The 18,018-nt window shown below is 39.4% G+C and overlaps 2 protein-coding genes across 2 annotated transcripts; one reads left to right on the plus strand and one right to left on the minus strand.

Moving 5' to 3' along the window:
• The first annotated feature begins 391 nt into the window (after positions 1–391).
• Positions 392–4,725, plus strand: LOC113665539 (AFG1-like ATPase). The gene is made up of 3 exons (XM_027181252.2): positions 392–844; positions 2,071–2,431; positions 2,939–4,725. The coding sequence occupies exons 1-3, from the start codon at positions 592–594 to the stop codon at positions 4,062–4,064; spliced, it is 1,740 nt and encodes a 579-aa protein (XP_027037053.2). The 5' UTR covers positions 392–591; the 3' UTR covers positions 4,065–4,725.
• A 1,920-nt stretch (positions 4,726–6,645) lies between these two features.
• Positions 6,646–15,286, minus strand: LOC113665533 (T-box transcription factor TBX10). Its single transcript, XM_027181243.2, has 7 exons — positions 14,425–15,286; positions 14,100–14,349; positions 10,160–10,433; positions 9,386–9,553; positions 8,393–8,460; positions 7,751–7,878; positions 6,646–7,188 (listed from the first exon to the last, which is right to left on the minus strand). The coding sequence occupies exons 1-7, from the start codon at positions 14,585–14,587 to the stop codon at positions 6,890–6,892; spliced, it is 1,350 nt and encodes a 449-aa protein (XP_027037044.2). The 5' UTR covers positions 14,588–15,286; the 3' UTR covers positions 6,646–6,889.
• Between the last annotated feature and the right edge of the window lie 2,732 nt (positions 15,287–18,018).

The raw sequence follows: 18,018 nt of genomic DNA on the forward strand, positions 1-18,018 counted from the left end.
ATTTTATTTATTACTGCTATAAGAAACATTTAATAGGTTTTAACTAATTTATTTTTTCCTCTATAGTAACGTAAGCGCATTGCGTTTTCTAAATGAGCCCAAAAAACTCTATCATTATTATTACTATTATTATAGACAGGCATAATAGCGGTACTTATCAACATTTGAAGGCTGTGAGTTAACAGTTGTATGTTTTGATGTAACTTGTGTGCTCCATTAAGGTAAACTTGACTCCTTGGTTGCCTATCATGGTTGAAATCGCATGTTTGACGCACTTACCACAGTTTCAGACAGTTTTAAAATCCCTCAAGGGGGCTACTTCAGCTACTACGTTTTCGTAAGCGTAGTTGAAACCCTGGAAATGAGCACGTGTTCGAGGATAAGAGACGCCGCAAATGCTGCTGGGAGCGGTTACATAACGTCAACATGGCGGAAGTAATGAGGGACTGACATTTAGCCGATAACAGCTGAAAATAATTTAGTTTCATCGCTGCAACATTGCTATCTGCTCAGCGAAAGCTGCTTCGAAAACATTTTTCAGTGTTTTAGTTCTCAGTGGATTGCCTTAACCGCTACTCCTCCGATAGTGGCATGTTTTCTGTAGTCACTCACTCGACAAGGCGGGTTGTCACTTGCCGTTCGCATTTGGGTATTCAAGGTGTCTATGCCGCTAGGAAAGCATGCTATAGCGATGGAATGAAATTTAACGAAGGACCTTTACAGTTGTACAAGTCACATTTAGAAAGAAAAGTTCTGAAGCCCGACGACTCACAGCTGAAAGTGGTGTGCAATCTTCAAAGCCTGTTTGAACGACTCAAAGATTATGATTCCCAAAAGCAATCAAGTAAGTCAATTGCTCAAAGTTATGTAGGTTTTATCGTTTGTTAGCCAGAAGAGGAAGATTATCGGCTGAATGACTGGTCTTCTTGGACTGTAATTGTCTGTTACATGATTCATGCAATTGTTTGTTACATAACTAATGTAACTGAAAAAGATTCATAAAATCCTACTAGTTCCAAGGAGAGTAGTTTTTTGTTTAGTGGGTATACTGAATTGTCCATTGAATTGTCTGCTAAGGTTATTTTGCAGCCATCGTAATTATTTTTAATTTTATTGGAATTATATTGGATATTGAGATTATAACTGTTATTGTTTTCGTTGTCATCATTGTTATTTTTTTCATTTGACAATAATTTTTCAATGTTTGACAGGTTTACATTAGTTTTTTGGTTGGGCTTGTATTTTTTGTTACCAAAAATAGCTTTTGCCCAAAAAAGTGCACAACTTCTTTCTCAAATGGCTCTTTAAGTGTTACTTCTCATTTGTTTTTGACACTCAATGCTGTTTTGCTGATCCTTTTAACCTTACTGAAATATATTATGTACATTTTGTTTGTATTTGTCTGTATTGCAGTTATAATGCAACATTCAACTATCAGATGTTTGCTATTGTACCTACAATTATTGTTAAAAACATGACTGCATGGTTATTAAAATAACATCAATTAAAATTGCCATTTAGTGGCAGAGGAACATAAAGTGGGCAAAGTGGTATCATAAATCATATTGCAAGAGAAACTTGGTATTGTTTGGTATAAGAAAAGATGTAAAGAATACTTAACTTGTGATGGGTATGAGTCCTTTCCAAGAAGGGTGGCTTTGTTAAAAAAAATTGAAATATCCTTGACCTACATTAGCTGTGACTACATGCCATAAGGTAGTTTTTTTTTAAATGTTTAATTTCTTGTTCACATAATTTTCTTTCAGAAATTATTGTTTTTATGATTTCTCTTTCTTAATTCCATTAAGTTAAGGATGATCAATAATTTTTTTTCACTCAAATGAAAATATCTCTTCAACCCAGGTTGCTATCAGGGGTAAATTTTTATGGGTCATACTGATTTCTTCTCTGTGTGTTAAAACCAGCCTGACATATTCGAAAAGGTCTGTGAGTATGAACTCAAGACAGGGAAATTGACTGAAACAGCAAGAACATCAAAATAAGTAAAGTTTTTAGAATATAGAAATACATAAGCTATCATGCTTGAATTCACCTTTTTCTTTCTATCAGGTAATCAACTGCTCACACCTCAAGGACTCTATCTTTACGGTGGGGTGGGTAGTGGCAAAACAATGTTAATGGACATATTCTATGATAGCATACAAGTTCCAAACAAGAAGCGTGTGCATTTTTACTCCTTCATGCTTCGGTTGTATTCTGCCATTAATCGGTGGAACCTTTGTTGTCCAAGTGATGAGCTAACCTTTGATACAACTCCAGTGGAGTCCATTGCCTCTGAGCTGGCTGGAGAGGCTTGGTTGCTCTGCTTTGATGAAATGCAGCTGGCAGACTTTGCCTCCACCCGGCTTTTGGAAGGAGTCTTTCGTAAAATGTTGGAAAATGGAACAGTTATAGTAACAACATCTAACAGGTCAGATCACAGTTCACTTCTTGTATCTAACTTTCACCAATGACATGGGCACAGCAATTCCTCAAGATGTTTTCTTTGCTTTTTCTCAAATTACTGAGCTCTGATTCTTTCAGTCAGACCTGATCCAAAGAATCCATTTATCTGTTAGTTTTTCATTGGTTCTTTGGTCAGTTCTTCTTTCCATCTGTCTGTCAATTCTTTGACAGGTCAACTCGGTCTTTTGCCTGAAGGGACATCTATGAAACATAGGGTATAAATTCCTTGATAGGGGTATATGAAGGTTAAGTGTATTCACTTAACCTGCAGGCAGCCTGGGTTTTGTGGTTTACACTAACTCTTCAACATTTAAATTCAGCAAACTCATGGTATGAATAAACAAATTTGTCAGCCAGAGGGTGTTGTCCTGATACAGCAAAATGGTTTCTTCACCATGGTAGAACTACTAGTCAGTTTTAAAGGTTCTTGATCTACTCTGATGATTTTGTCTTTCTAAATTTTTGTTTCCAGATCTCCTAATGAACTTGGGGCTTCATCCTTTGGACGCGAAAGAGAGGCTCTAGATTCATTGACGTCATTAGTCGCTTTACTCACTGAGCGTTGTGAATTGGTTGCCATGAATTCTGAAAAGGATTACCGAACCAATCAGAAACGCGGAAAGGACAATTATTTTACTCCTCTAACCAAACACACAGAAAAAGTATTCGACGAAGCCTTTTGTGAAGCAGTGGGGCGTGGTCAGCGGCTAACATCGGTTTCGCTTCCCGTGTATGGTCGGAAGGTCATCGTCCCCATCGCTTCGGAAAATGGCATTGCTAGGTTCACTTTCAACGAGCTGTGCAGGTCTCCTCTAGGGCCAGCCGACTATATTACGATCTGCAATGCTTTTCACACGGTATTCTTGGAGGACATACCGCAGATGAGCATCTACCAAAAGAACGAAGCTAGGCGCTTTCTTAGTTTTGTCGATGCAGCTTATGAAAGTAAAGTGCAACTTTTCTGCACTGCGGCCAGCTCACCTGATGAGTTGTTTCAATTGATCCCCAGCGATGACCCACTACAAGAAGACAAGATGCACATGGAAATGATGGGCGAGATGGCTTATGATCTTGAGCTCACCCAGCTCGAACTGAGTTCGCTCGGAATATTGACCGGCGAGGAGGAAATCTTCTCATTCAAGCGTTGCATTTCACGTCTGAAGGAAATGCAAAGCGAGCTGTATCAGTGTCAGAAACACCGTCTCCAAGCCTTCTCTCCTTATCTTGGTTCTTTTGAAGAACGTCTGCAATCGGAAAATCGTCGCCGGGAGCGCGAACACAAGCGTCGAATGAAAATGCTGGAGGCCTCGGGGGATGGCAGTGAAGTTCTCCGAGAATTACCACTGACACCTTTGACGACAGGCTCCTCTGACTGGGCAGACGAAGCGAGTTACGTCACTTGGAGCAATGATATCATGAGGAAAGAACTTCAAGACATGGAAAGGAAGAGAAGCGGGGAGTTGGTGACGAGACAAGACGCTCCAAAATTCAACGAGGAACACTTTTGGGGTTTTGGGTGGTGGGAAAAGGTTATGGGAAGGAGAAAAACTAAACCAACACAAAACAGCGATCACACAACTAACCACACGAAAGACTGAATCCAAATTGGTTTTGGACTTAAACGAATACTTAACTCTCCCCCCTCCCTCTCCAAGACCACCCCGAACGTTTCTTTACTCGAATGAAACGACGGCTTGTAAACTAGATATTTTAAACTATTTTCTTACAGACCTCTAGTACTGTACAGTAAAACCCTGAAATTCTGAAATTGATATTTCTTATTCATAGGATAATATGAAATTTCATTATGTAATGATATGCCGTGGGACTGAAAAACGGTTAAATGTTCTCTGTTTCCGCTGAGCCACGAATACTTTGTCCTAATTTACCATGTGAAGTAATCTGGGGGTTCTTAGCAGGTTAATATACTGTAACAGGCACCATCGTACCTTTACAGAGCAGATGCAACGTTCATACAAATTGAACCAAACTCAACCATTTTTATATTTTTAACCTCCTCCTTTTTTTCCTCCTCCCCCCCCCCCCCCTCTTTCTGCGATTTTTTTTGGATAGTCCCTCACAAGGGAAAACGAAATACAAAATGTAATGCGTTAGTAGATTTAATATTTAATAGTCTAGGAACTAAAAAATCCTTACCAGGGTAAACCTTGTGTAGAATGATTGTTTAAGGAAAACAATGAAAAAGTGGAAATCAGATCTGAATGTGACAAGAAGGAATACACACTCGTTTGGAACCAATGCCGTGTTACCTTAGGTAGATCCGTGTCGGAGGCTATCAGGTGTTCTTCAAAATCCGGTTCTCATGATCTGAACGTTGTGACGACTAACACCCACGTTTGCTAAGCAAGATGTGATGCGTCACTTGGGTGTGCAACGTGCAAATATTGAATTTCATTTGTTTTCATCTTTACTACTTTTACCATCTCGAGATCCTAATTTTAAATCACATCTCGAGTTAAAAAAAAAGGGTTTCAGCCATCAGATTTGGGATCCGGAAAACTCGTCGATGTAACCTGAGTGGTTCAACAAGTGAGTGTGTTTATTGAACTCACCACGTAACATGCTAAGTGAGATTAGCCTTGTGAGTTGGTGGGCTAACGAACAGCGCATCAAACTAACTGACAAAATCGTTAAGTTAGAATCCCTGCACCAATTTCCCAAGACCATTACGTGGGTAGGGTGGGTAGAGCCTTACACCAGGAGGCTCCACCAACCCCGAAACCTTTAGTGTACATTTCTGTTTTGGCCATAGTCATTCCTCTTTCGTTTAGCTTTCACTGAACAATGGTCCACATTTCATAAACGTTCTCCGTTTGTATCTCTGTGCCAAACCCTCATATCAATGAAGGTAATGGGCAAACATTTCATTTACCCAAACAGATTTCCCCACCCCAACTTATGCTTCTCAGGGGTTCATCGTGGAAACTCTTCAAACGAGCTTACTCTTGCTAATGACAGCGAGATGATGAAAACAAATACATTGGTCAAATCCGCCTCGATTACATCAAAGCACAACTTTTTTGAGTATCCCCCAATGGTTCTACCTTACAAAGAAAGGTTGAAGAGAAGTAGATACAAAGCTATTCTAGTAAGAGGGTGACAATGTTGAAATGAACGAGGTTGGTCTGGAACCTCGTGGGACCAAGAATTCCAAATGAGAATGTCGTCACCCTCATCCTATGTGTCAGGGAGGCATAGCGCGCTCTACTTCTACTGCTCTACTCGTGAATGGGGAATCATCATCATCGCTCGTTGCGCCCGCTGTAGGCGCATAAGACCGTCCTATTGTCCGCCCGACCCCCCGACGCGCTTGCCGCCGTCTTGGCCACATTCCAGCTCTTCCAGTCCACCTCTTTTGACAGTCCTTCTCCAAGTGGTCTCTAGTCTCCCTCTCGCTCTTCGACCTTCTGGTGTCCCCCGAATGCCGTGAAACAGTCGTTTACACCTTCTCTCCCTAACCAGGGGGAGAAGGGGTTAGATGCTTGTGTTTCCCTCTGTCTCACATGGTTGAAAATTCCCATGGTCTGAGGCTAATTGTATTTGAATATCGATCAAGAACAGCTCATACTCGCACTCATTTTTTAATTAAGATTAAACAGCTAACATTTAAAAGTGTTCGGTCCATAATAGTTTTAAAACAGTAATGAATCAAGGTGACAGTGACAGATCTCGTGACCGTTTGACGACAAAATTTCGAAAGACCACAGTTTCCCAAGTCCACAGTATGTCGCCGTTGTCTTCCTTCAAGAGGGAGTTATCGAAAAGCTCCGTTTTTGGTTTGGATTAAAACTCCGAAAACTTCCTTTTGATAAAGACCCTGAGCAAACAAGCGAAAAGTGTTCTCTTTTTTTTTTCATGTGTTTTATGATTATCGTTCATTTGGGCTGGAACTTAGTTCGTGAACGTATTAAATGGAGGCATCGAGTTGCCCTTTTCATTGTAACATTGACAGATGAAACTCAAGTGAGCAACCAGAGGCAAAACTTTCGTTGTACGTACGAAGGACTTCACATGAACAAAACGAATACAAAGAAGACTGGGTCAAAATGGAGAATTATTGAATGAAATAATCTTGACATAAATTTTAAGTTTCATACAATGTATGAACAAAATCTGATTTAAAAAATGCACTTAAATAATTATTTTCATTCTGTTAAATGGAAGAAAAATATTTTTATTCAAGAATTTTCTTTTAAATTTTTTCGTCAAGACAAAGAAACGAACTCTGTTTTTGCCTCTTAAGTAATATTCGGACGATGTGAGTTCTAAGCCGGCATTCTTATACCTCCCAGAGGTCAGTGGAGTTCCAAGCAGTGTAAGTAAACTAGCCCCTAAGGCTGTCCATAGACTGCTTTTTCAGTTATAAAAAATTCGTGCGAGTCCTCATTTGGTCAGCGTTTTATCATTGACTGGAAATGGTTCCTGGTGGCGATTGATATCCAGGTACATCATTTTGCTGTCCTGAATTGTACCTAAGATACTGTGTGGGATAAGGCATACTACGGTGATCACGTAAAGACGGGAAGCCTCGGTACACAGCCGTAGTTGCTCCAGGGGAGGTAGGGTGTGGATGGAATAGCGGTGACGTAATAGTTGGACTCATGATGGGTGTGCAAGCCGGGACCGTAATGGAGGGGACTGTGAGAGAGGGAAGAACACGGTTCATGGGAACCAGAGGTGTGGTCACATTTGATATTGTTCCTGGAATGAAAAGAAAGAAAAATGATTCATCTGGGCCACTAAGAAAGTCTTTTATCCTTTCATCTTTAAAAATTTGGGGTTCTGTGGAGTGAGAGCGCCTTTAAAAAGGAGACAATAAATTGTGAAACGTCTTTTACTTTTACATCGTGTAAAATCGAATTCCGTTTTGACAAATTAAAGCTATCTTGGTAGTTACCAAGTTTATTTTGATTTCTTTGTCATTTTTACCAATAGTTCAGTTTCAAATTGAAGTTCTTAAAGTTAAGGATTGAAAACGCGGGTAGAATTTAACAAAACCATCTTCCTTATTCTATTTAGATGACAGTCCATTCCTAAGATAGGGTAATTGAAGAGAATGGATGCTTGGGTTGTGTTTAAAGTTCAGTAAATTTTTTGATCTTCATAAGCTTAAAAACTGGCAACATAACTGAGAAAATAATTTTTGGAAAAATGAAATTGAAAAAATTTAAAAGACAGCATGGTTAAAATCTCAACAAAACACAGGTAACTTTACCATCAGCCCATAGAGCAGTTAAAAACATATAGAAAGATGACTAATAACCTGTTACACTGTCGCCCCCTTCTCGGCTAGAATTACATGACTTCGGAGGGTACACTTCACTTTGAAGTCGAGGCTTCGCTGTAGGCATTACTGATCCTGGCTCTATTTGTTTTATGACTTCCACTACACTGCAGAGAGAAGATGAAATTTGCGTCTCAGTGCCCAATCGTTCAGCTTTCCAAAAAGAGCGCCCGAAGATAAAAGCGGCAAACTTCGCTTATGGCGCTGGTGGGGTTGACTCCATAAACCTGAAGAAATTCTCAAGAAGTAATTCCTTACAAATGAACAGAATTATTCGATAATGCTCTTGAGTCATTTTTACATTCATCTAAAGAAAGAGATTTACTAATGCCACATGAAAGGGCTAGAGGCAAACACAGAAGGGAGAAAAAATGGCGATTCCGTGTCGCGTCTTCATCTGTGTAAGGTGTAAATTAAGAAGGCAGAAGAATTGACCACATATGGAATTTATCTGCTTACTCTTGACCTAAACAGAACAGTTTATCTTTTACTGTACACCTTTACAACTTAAATTACGCTCCAACTCCGAAGGACAAACGTAACGTCGTGTTTAGGGGGTGTCTCCCTACCTTCTCCACTAGGGAGAAAGGCTGGGAAAAACCAATTGTTTTTAAAACATACCAATCGTCCGGATCACAGTCACGAAATCCTTTAGCAAATGGATTGCTCGCTATCTTTAATTGCGTTATCTGGTTAAGAAAACAGATACGAACTATAATTAGTATGTATATGCACCAAACACCTGTTCAGCACTTTCTCAATGTCGATTCTAATTTCCCGCTTAAATAGAAATATTTCGGCTGCTTTAAACCTTTCAGCACATAAAAAATGCTCCCTCTTTAAGATAGGCAAAAGAGACCAGATGCACTAAGGGTGAATAACGAAGGGTAACAACAAAAACCTCTTGTGGCATAAGACTTTATCTTTTGGCCCTGCTACAATTAAAGTTGAAGGATTGCAAATAAGATGGAGAAAAATAAATATGTATCAATTTTGTTGTCAGTTTAAGCGTTTTGCTCTCAAATAGTCGTAGAAGACACTAGAGAAACGATTCACCGCAGTGAATAATTCTATATTGGTGCTACGCTTTTTTATCAGTCAGTTAAAGTCAAAATATGGTTTCACTTAGCGCATTAGATCATATCCACATGTATTTTGCGCTATATAAGTAATAAATTATTATCATCATTATTATTAAGAACAAGAGATTACATATGCCTATAAAGAGAGGAGCGCAGCAGTATTTACGTGGAGCCACGTTTGTTGGTAACTTGAACGGTGTTTTGCTGACAGATTGAAAAAACGTCACATAGTGCCATGAGGTTTCCTTTCATCTCTTATGCGGAGAAGCATTAACAATTAATGATCATAGTCATTATTGGCCTTAAAATGTTGTCGACGCACGTAGGTTTTGGACTTCGGAACGGACATCAAGATTACAGTGAGGTTTGTGTGAAGTCGATTAAGAAAAGAAATTAATTTTTGACGATCACTGACATTTCCGGTATTTATTACGGGATAAAAACCACTCCTTGTCCCCATAGAACATTTCAGGAATGAAAAAGAGGGAATCTTCATCATTTATCAAGAGAAATAAATTTTTAATCTACATACCATATGATTCTGGTACGCGGTCACAGCCATGAATTGTGTTTCTGGAAACAAAAATGTTTTAACGTGTTCTGTGCTCGCTCCCAGGGCGCTGATCATGGTACTCTTCTCTTGGTTGTCAAGGACGACGTGGAAACGTGGTTGATACTTGTGCATAGAATTGAGTATAATCTGAAATAACAGAGAGATGTAGAATATCATCTATCACAACCATCGGCATGATCATCAAAAATTAACTACATCATTATGTTTACTATCAACATCATAATCTTGATTTATAATCTTCGTCATCATTATTATTACTATTATCAGTTTTATTATCAAGATTACCATAGTCATTAACATACCAAGAAATGATATCTATTGCCTCTCCCAGTTTACACAAAAGTCAAAATTGATCAGTGGCGAAGAATAAAACTTTGATTTGAGACATTAGAGTCCAAAGATGATTGTAGGCTTAGTACACAACCAGCATCTCATACAAAATCTTGGTTAAAAACGACATCCAGAACATTCATGTAACCTTCCTCTAAAAAAATGTCGGTGTTAGGCGCCTGCTTAAGTGATATGTGATACTTTATGGACCCAGAATTTTGGACGAGAAATTATTTCATCTTATAATTATCTTTCCAGAAACGCCGCAATCATGGATATTAAAAGTACAAAGCTACGAATCCGCCGTATTTCCGTCTGGGGCGACTAGCTCTCTTAAACAATGATTCAAACCTCAAAATTTCGTCAGCAAAACATATACTTATAATGTTCATATCTTCTTACATGTCCATTGTCATCCATCAGATTATTAGTGAGTTTAAGTTTATCGAACGAAACGACTTGTTTCATCCATTGCTGTCCAGTACAGGGTGAGTCAGGGTGAATGTGTACCCTCCCGGGTACACTGGCGTCTGCTTTGCCTGCCACCAGCCACTTAGAACTGTGGAACGCGTACCGATAGCGTTTATCGTCCACTGGTATGAAGTCCATCATTAGGATATACTTAGACGTGGGGTCCAAACCTTGTAAGCGCACTTGGAACGGCGGAAACATGCGCCTGGCAAGGAAAGATGAAAGAGGGAGAGGATGATAAGTTTGCAGTTTTAAATTACCTCGGCTGTTTCATGTTCTCTGTCCGAATTGATTCAGTCGCAAAGGTTATCTTGCTGTGCAGGGTGGCCCCCAAATCAAAGTCTTGAAGGAAACATGTCATTTTTTTTTTAATGAAAGCCTTAAATTAGTTTTCCCATGTTCAAACTTATGACGCAATATGAAGACAAAGCTCTTGGAACTCTTACTTTCACACTGAGTATTGTCATAGGTTACTATGTAGTCCAAGTTGGTTGAAAGGACTGTCTCAGTGATGTTGGCTGTGAATGGACCCTAGTGCCACTATATGTTAGGCTCACTAAGCTTAAATTTCATGCCACAAAATCTTTATCAATTGGTTCGAAAACTGTCCAAGAGTAACCCGAGATCCACTTATGTGCTATAATATTTCTTTTTCTGTATCGAACTTCGTAATAATTTAAAGGCGGTGTTTATTGGAGCACAAGACGATTGTTTGAGTATTTCTCCCTCTTGTTGATACCTAATGCTGAAGTTCCCATACTACGAAAGGAATGTCTTCTGAGTTTGTCGAAATGAGACAAAACTGAAACGAAACTGGGAAGTCAGACACGCGAGGTTTCAAGTTGATGCGCTCATGCAAAAATAAAAGGTACTGAATCCATCTCGGATTTGGATGACTCGATTTCGTTTCATACACCTGATTTCGGTGTATGATGGAATCCCGCAACTAAGGTGGCCAACCACTTGGCGCTTTGGGAGGTTCTTTTCTGTTATGTAAAGTGTTCGATGACTAAACCAATATTTTCTGTTGGCTCCCTCGACACTTATTGTGTAATCTGCATCTGAGGTTACATTGTAGTAAGGAAAGTAAACAAAAAATGACGACTCTTTTTGTGGAAACACGGGAAGTCTCAGGGAGGTACTAATCAAATTTGTTTTTGTTTTCTTTACATTCTCGTAACTTGTAATACCATTTCCGCTTTTACCTAAATAGTCTTAGCCGGTAATTTTGTCCGAAGGTGTTGCCAAGTGGGTGCGAGGTGTCCTCTTTTTCGTGAATCGAGCACCAACTTTTCAAACACTACATTTGGGTAGCTGCTACTCCTAAGTTCTTCTCAGAAGTTCTCTTACAGAATATTACAGTCGTGTTTTGAACTGTGAAAATTCTGCGGCAACTTTACGTAGCAAAATAAGATATAAGCCATTACGGAAGATACAACTTCCCCAAAGACAATACGTGACAGACGAACGTTAAAGAATTGTCTAAAATTTTTCACTAAATTTCCTCGGTAATGACAAAATAATGTAGCTGTCTGGTTTTTCTTGACCCCTACAGACAAACAAACAAACATAAATATTTTTACCAAAGTTGCAAAAGTGGCGTCATGTTCGCCTTCAGAAAGAGGGATCTTAAACAGATCTTGAATATAATCGCCTCTTCACTTCTAACTCAAAGAATCCATCTTCAATCCAAACTAGGAAAACGAGAACATTAATTAATCATGGTCAACTGCCATCTATTTTCAGGCATACTCCACCGGAAAACAACTCTCAGGGTAATCATAGTTGAAAATGCTGACTCACTTGCTCCAAAGAAAACAAAGTGCTGTTCAGGGCAACTAACGAGCGAGGGTACAGTAGTTAATCTATGACAAGATGACGCCCTTGTCAAAGCCAATCTTTAACGATCGAGATTGGTTTTAGTGTGTGCTATGTTTGATTAAGAACGAGAAAGCAGACAACGAGAAAAAAAAAATCTCTGTCAATTCTCATCACATTTTTCCTGGATAACATATTGAGTTTATTTGGAGAAGTTACACGCTAATCACTTCAATTCAAAAGGTTAACTTTCTTCGATGCTGATTTCTCTTGCATTTCTGTAGAATTCTCAACTAAGCTAAAGGTCAATCCATCAACAGCTTTATGCAAAATGAACTTCATTGCAAAAGAAAAAAAAGATGAAATAATGTAACACCGATTCCTCTTCCAAAAAAGTCCGTCTTAGGAAGGGTCCCCACGTCCAAACTCGCCCCCATTTGGTCCTGTATTTGTACGAGCTCTTTCACAGGCCTTATTTATGGCCGAGAGAATTGTGCCTTGAACACGCAGTAGTTCATAATGACCTTAATGAGAAGGGAAGGACCTTAGAAGGAATTCTTAGGCACTCGGTCTTTAGCTGAGGGCTTGTAATTTTTGTTGAAACGTGATATTATCAAACAAGGTGTTTGTTTTTTCCGGCAACTGAAGACCTTAGACGGCCAGTTAAATTGAATTCTTATGATGTTTTCACCCTTTCTAATCAAAGAATGGAAATCTAAAAGGAGAACAGAGGCAAGCCCTGTGTGAGTCGAATTCAAGGCCATTATTAGATTACTTTCTTATGAGTAACCGAGAGTATTTGACTTTCTTTCTCGACAATAACTTAAGTAAACTTTGGTCGCCTTTGCTTTTCCAAAAATTTTGAGCAAATAATTTTTGTACAAACAAACAGTCATTATAGCTTAAGAGACAACTTTTTAAAAAAAGATTTATGTTTATTTGAGTGACTGAAAGTTTGCCAAGAGAACGGGATAAATCTCCTTAGAAGGCAATTAACCACTTTAATTCTTCGACAATAAAACGCCGAAATTGGGGGTCTTTCCGTTTGAAAACCGCAGAAAGGACAGAAAAAGAGAACAGAATTTCCAAACAAGGCGAGACTATATTAACGCGAAAATTTATTAGAGTTTTGACGGGAGTGTGAAAGTTTTCGAAACTTCTGATTTGTGGAGAATGAGAAATAATTGTCAAGCAGGTCTCGTCGATAAATTCTAGTAACAATTAGCCCTGAGGCTAATCTAAAAAGTCTACAACCTATCCATGACAATTGTCTACACAAGGTTTACTTTGCAAGACCCAAATGTAACAGATAATACCGTTGGCATTTAAAGCAAATTGAAGCTAAACTAACAAGGACCTCATTGAAATAGTGCGTAGCACTTTTCCACACTATCAGCTCAAACTTCTGTTCTTCTGTTATTCGTGTAATCTTACGACCTTTAATTAGCTTAGCATTCATGTTACTTCCTGTCCCTCTCGAGATAATAGAGTTTTCTTTTCATTTCGAATTTTGTTGGGAAAAATGTTGGCAGATAATGTGCTTGCTGTTTCAAATGCTGGCCACACGCGTTCGTGGCCTACAAATCGCGTTTGTTCATAGAGAAAACAAAACATGGCAACACAAAAGAATGGATCATAATGGATCGTTGTTGTGATAACCCTGATTAGGAAATCAAAAACATTTTACCCGGCTAATGGCATAAACAGACTCATTCACTGAAAGTAAACGGATTCATGGCAATGTTATTTTTTGGCTTTACTAGCATACACGCCAGTAATGAGTGATTTCCTCTTACGATATCGTCCACCGAGATAACACCTGACAATTTTCGCACAATTTGCGAATAATTTATGATCGGCCTTTTTTAACCTTCAATCATTGTCAGCATTTAGCGTGGAGATTCTCCAACATATGTTTCGTTGTTTAACGTTTCCATTAGAGCGCATGTTCCCTACTATTCGAAAGGGTTTCATTTCATTTGTAAGGCTCGCCACATTTTGCTCACCAAGACCATTTATTAGGTATTAAAATCGGAAGAACTCAATCTCTAACCTTCCAGCTTTTGTGACAATCATCTCTGTGCCCAAAGCGTAGAAATCGTCCCATAAATTCTTCATCTCTATTTCTACTTTCACGTTTGCTAAAGAACAAGACAGCGGACTGCTTGGAGGGGTAGACGAGGAAGAACATCGTTCGTCGACTCTTCGAAAATCGGACGCCGTTCTTGTCGCGTCGCTGTTAATCGTTGTGGAGTTCTGCCGAAAAGCTACCTTTTTCCCCGTTCCTGCATTACGTAGCCTCTCTAAAACAATGAAGCGAAAAAACCAAGGTGTAAGTAATATCAGTCACCTATGAGGTGCTGAAATATCTCTCTCACCTTCCATATCTTTCGTAAGCTTGAAGGATCCCCAGTTGAACATAATTGGAGATTGTGTCTGTCGGTTGTTGATGTTCATAAACTCAGGGAACTGTGAAGCGTCTATCAAATGTGCAATTGAGAACGCGTTCGCCTTAGGAGACAGCAACCCGGAGAGGTCCATCTAATGATAAACCGGCTGTTGACCGGTTTATAATGTGCAGTCCAAAGGCTACGCGTCTAACGGTGTTTACCACGCGAATTTAGACGCGAAAGATACGCAAACCGTGTGATGAGCCGAGCCTGTGCGCTTGTCTAAAGGCGGAATTTCCAGTATCTTGGGTTTTGCTCTCGAATTATGTCCTGCTGTCATTCATCATAGTCATTACGAAAACAATAACTGTCAACCACGCGGACAAACAGTCGAGTGGATAGTCTGAAGAAGATTGCAGTGGAATTACGAAGACGTGAAAATTTGGGTTTGTTTATAGCGCGATTTGGCCACTAAAGCGCTATTTTCGGATGCGACGAATAAATGAAATCAAGAATCTCCGAGCGGGTCAAGGATGATCTCATGTCCTTTATCCTGTTAAGAACGCAACAGGGCGACCGCATAATCACGCTGTGTAAATTGCCATCATTTGATCCGTGGGCAATGCTGTTGTTTTTGCACGTGAGACTTAAGAGCCATAAAACGCAATCTGTTCTTTAGGTGGCATCGCGGCTGTTAAAATTTCACATCATCGGGTAGTATGACCTAACTAACGCTCGAGAGAAGGTCATTAGCCATAGATGGCGAGATAGGAAAGGAGATTTTCACGAGAATAACTCATGATAAGCGACTCCCCTCAGCTGGGCGCAGCGTTCTTGAGGGGAGTGTTTCTGCGCAAACAACCAAATTGCAGGGTGCTAGATGTGTCCTTAATTGACATTGTTAAACAAACTGAAATGACAACAAGCGTACTGGTAAAACAATTACGCCATAATTCTTTGTTATCATTTTCGCTCCTTTTATTAACGAGGTGTCAATCAATTGGGGTGAGTGATTGTTGTTGCTTGGTTTGGCTTCATCGGGCGGTGAATTACAGGATTTCGAAAAGCATCTTTCATCGGCCATATTATCAGGACGAACTGTAAATGAATTCAAGAGAGCGGCTTTGCGTTCGCGCAAGATCAGGAAGTACGAGCGAGATTCAAACGAAATAAAAGACAAAAAATGAAGGTGGTTACCCTCCGTGTCTAATGCCTAAGTTACTGAAATTCCATCACATTCACTTAATTCTCTGGCAAAAACCAGATGTCAAGAAAAGAATCGATTTTGCGAATAATCCCACCTTTTTATATCTACTCAGCTTCGATTATTCATTGTTTCAACGAAAGGTGTTCATCCATTTGGATTCAGTATGATCGTACATTATTTTTACAAAGCATAAGGTTAGCCTGTTACAGCGATGGAAAAAAATAGTAAGCACTCATGTTGAAAACTTGATATTCGGAGCAAACACAAATGCTATTTTGAACGACCTCAGACATGTCATTTGACCGTCTTGAATTTCGACAAAGAACACACGTTCACGATTTTTTTACTATTTTCTTTAGATGTTAAAACGTGATAGTTACGGGGCAAGTTACTTCAAAGCCCAAACGGAAAAGTATCTCTATTTTTATTTCGAAAGAAACTGTTTCTGTAAAAATAATAGTTGGGACACTGTCGGAAACAAGTGTTATTGTTTTCTCAATTTTCTGTGTGCGCGAGATCAAAGCATTTGTGAGACACGGGGGCGTATTTCTGCTTACCACCAAAACTATTCAGAAATCCGCCCTTAGCGAAGGAGGAAATAGGTGTTTAAAAATGATGTTATATTTAAACTATTCCCAAAAAATTAAAGCGTATTTAACGTGGGATAATCATTCAAGATTATGAAAAGTGTTTCGAGGATTATTTAGTTCGCCCCACCCCGATTAAATCTATGTCCTTCCCCCAAAGGTGCAGTCATTAGCCAAAGAGTCGCACACTCAACTTCCCCGAGGATTTCATGTAATCTTAAAAGAAAAAAAATATTCAGTGGTGTTTTCTAATTTCATTACTTCCATTGAAGGCCCCAACAATTTTAATAAATAAAAATGGTTGACCTTACCACTAACTAGTAATATGGGGAACTTCGACCTCTGCAATTGTTTGCCGACGAGAAAGAAATTGGAAGGTGCCCAAGAATAATGATAAACCTACACAAGAGTTACTGAATGGGACCCTTAAGCGTTTCTATTTTTGTTATTGTCATTCCCAGCAGCGACATGCCATGATGTATTTTGGTTTTAACTTGCCGAATATTTTTTTATCTGAAGGTCAAAAAGGCCGCGCAGTGAAACGCCGAATTGCGAACAAACCGCAGCTAACGGCTGTCAAATGAAAAATGACTTGAAAAAGTTATTTTTTTTGTGAGCATAATTAAGAGTGGGTTGAGTTGCGACATCTGTGATTTATTTTTTTCCTTTTTTAACCTTCCCTTTTATCAGGATATTTAGTATGACTTACCGAGGAGGTGACATAATCATTCTCGCCAGCCACGCGCCTTCCCAGACCTCTTGTGGTGTTGGTGCGTGTCTTCTCGATAAATCGGAATTATTATCACGCATGGAATATGACTTGAACTATATCTTTAAAAACGCATTAGATTCAAGGTCGTCATTCAGCATTCAAGGGCATTGTTGACCCTTCAGTACTTTTGAACACACCAGGTGACCCTTGACTCAGAAATCATTCATCGACTCAATCAATTCTCCTGTTCTTAGCCGGGTAAAAAAGTGTTTAAGTCGTAGCAGAAAAATAATACATTTGACTTGAGTCTCGATGTCCTTGCTCAGGATCGTGTACGAGACCATACTTCAGGTATCTGTCCGGTGTAAAACCAATGGAGTCAAGAGAGATGGGACGTAGAAAGAAAATCTGGGTCCCTCGTGAGAGAATAGTGGAAGTGTGGAGAGGTACTTACTGTGATTTGAAATGATAGAGAATCCCGGATGGCTCAACATAACATTATGACTGACTTCCCTTTTATAAATCTCGCCATTGGAGAAATTTCTAAGTCCGCTTAATTAGTTTGTACAAGAGTCATTCAACTCCAGTATTGCTTGTTGCTCTGAGAAAAAAAGATTCTCTCAAATTAATGAAACAAATCATATTTAAACCACGATGAGAATTAAAAACTGGTTGTAAAAATTATCTGCCATTAAAGAAATTGCGAAAAAAGATCTGACGTAGTTTGAACCCGTGTTTCCGAGATCCTTGTTGAGCCCCACTACCAGCTGTGATACGAAGCCTCCTATCGGAGGCAAGGAAATTTTTCGCGGGGTCTTAAAAGAATAATCCAGGAAGTATAATAAGATCGAGGGAATCGTAAAGCAGACTGAAGGGAGAGGAAAGCCCGTCCCTTGGTTATCCTTCCTCTTCTTTTCAATTAATTCGATATGTGCTGGCTCAGGTTTTTCGACCGTACTCCTAGAGAGTTTCCAACTATCATTCGGGAATTATGGAAAACTTGGATTAACAACCGGATATGCCAAGATTTTGCGGTCGCAAAGCCGACTGAGTCAAACACACGTACACCGGCTTTT

The sequence above is a fragment of the Pocillopora damicornis genome, chromosome 12, assembly GCF_964200805.1.
Source record: "Pocillopora damicornis chromosome 12, jaPocDami1.2, whole genome shotgun sequence".
Lineage (NCBI taxonomy): Eukaryota > Metazoa > Cnidaria > Anthozoa > Scleractinia > Pocilloporidae > Pocillopora > Pocillopora damicornis.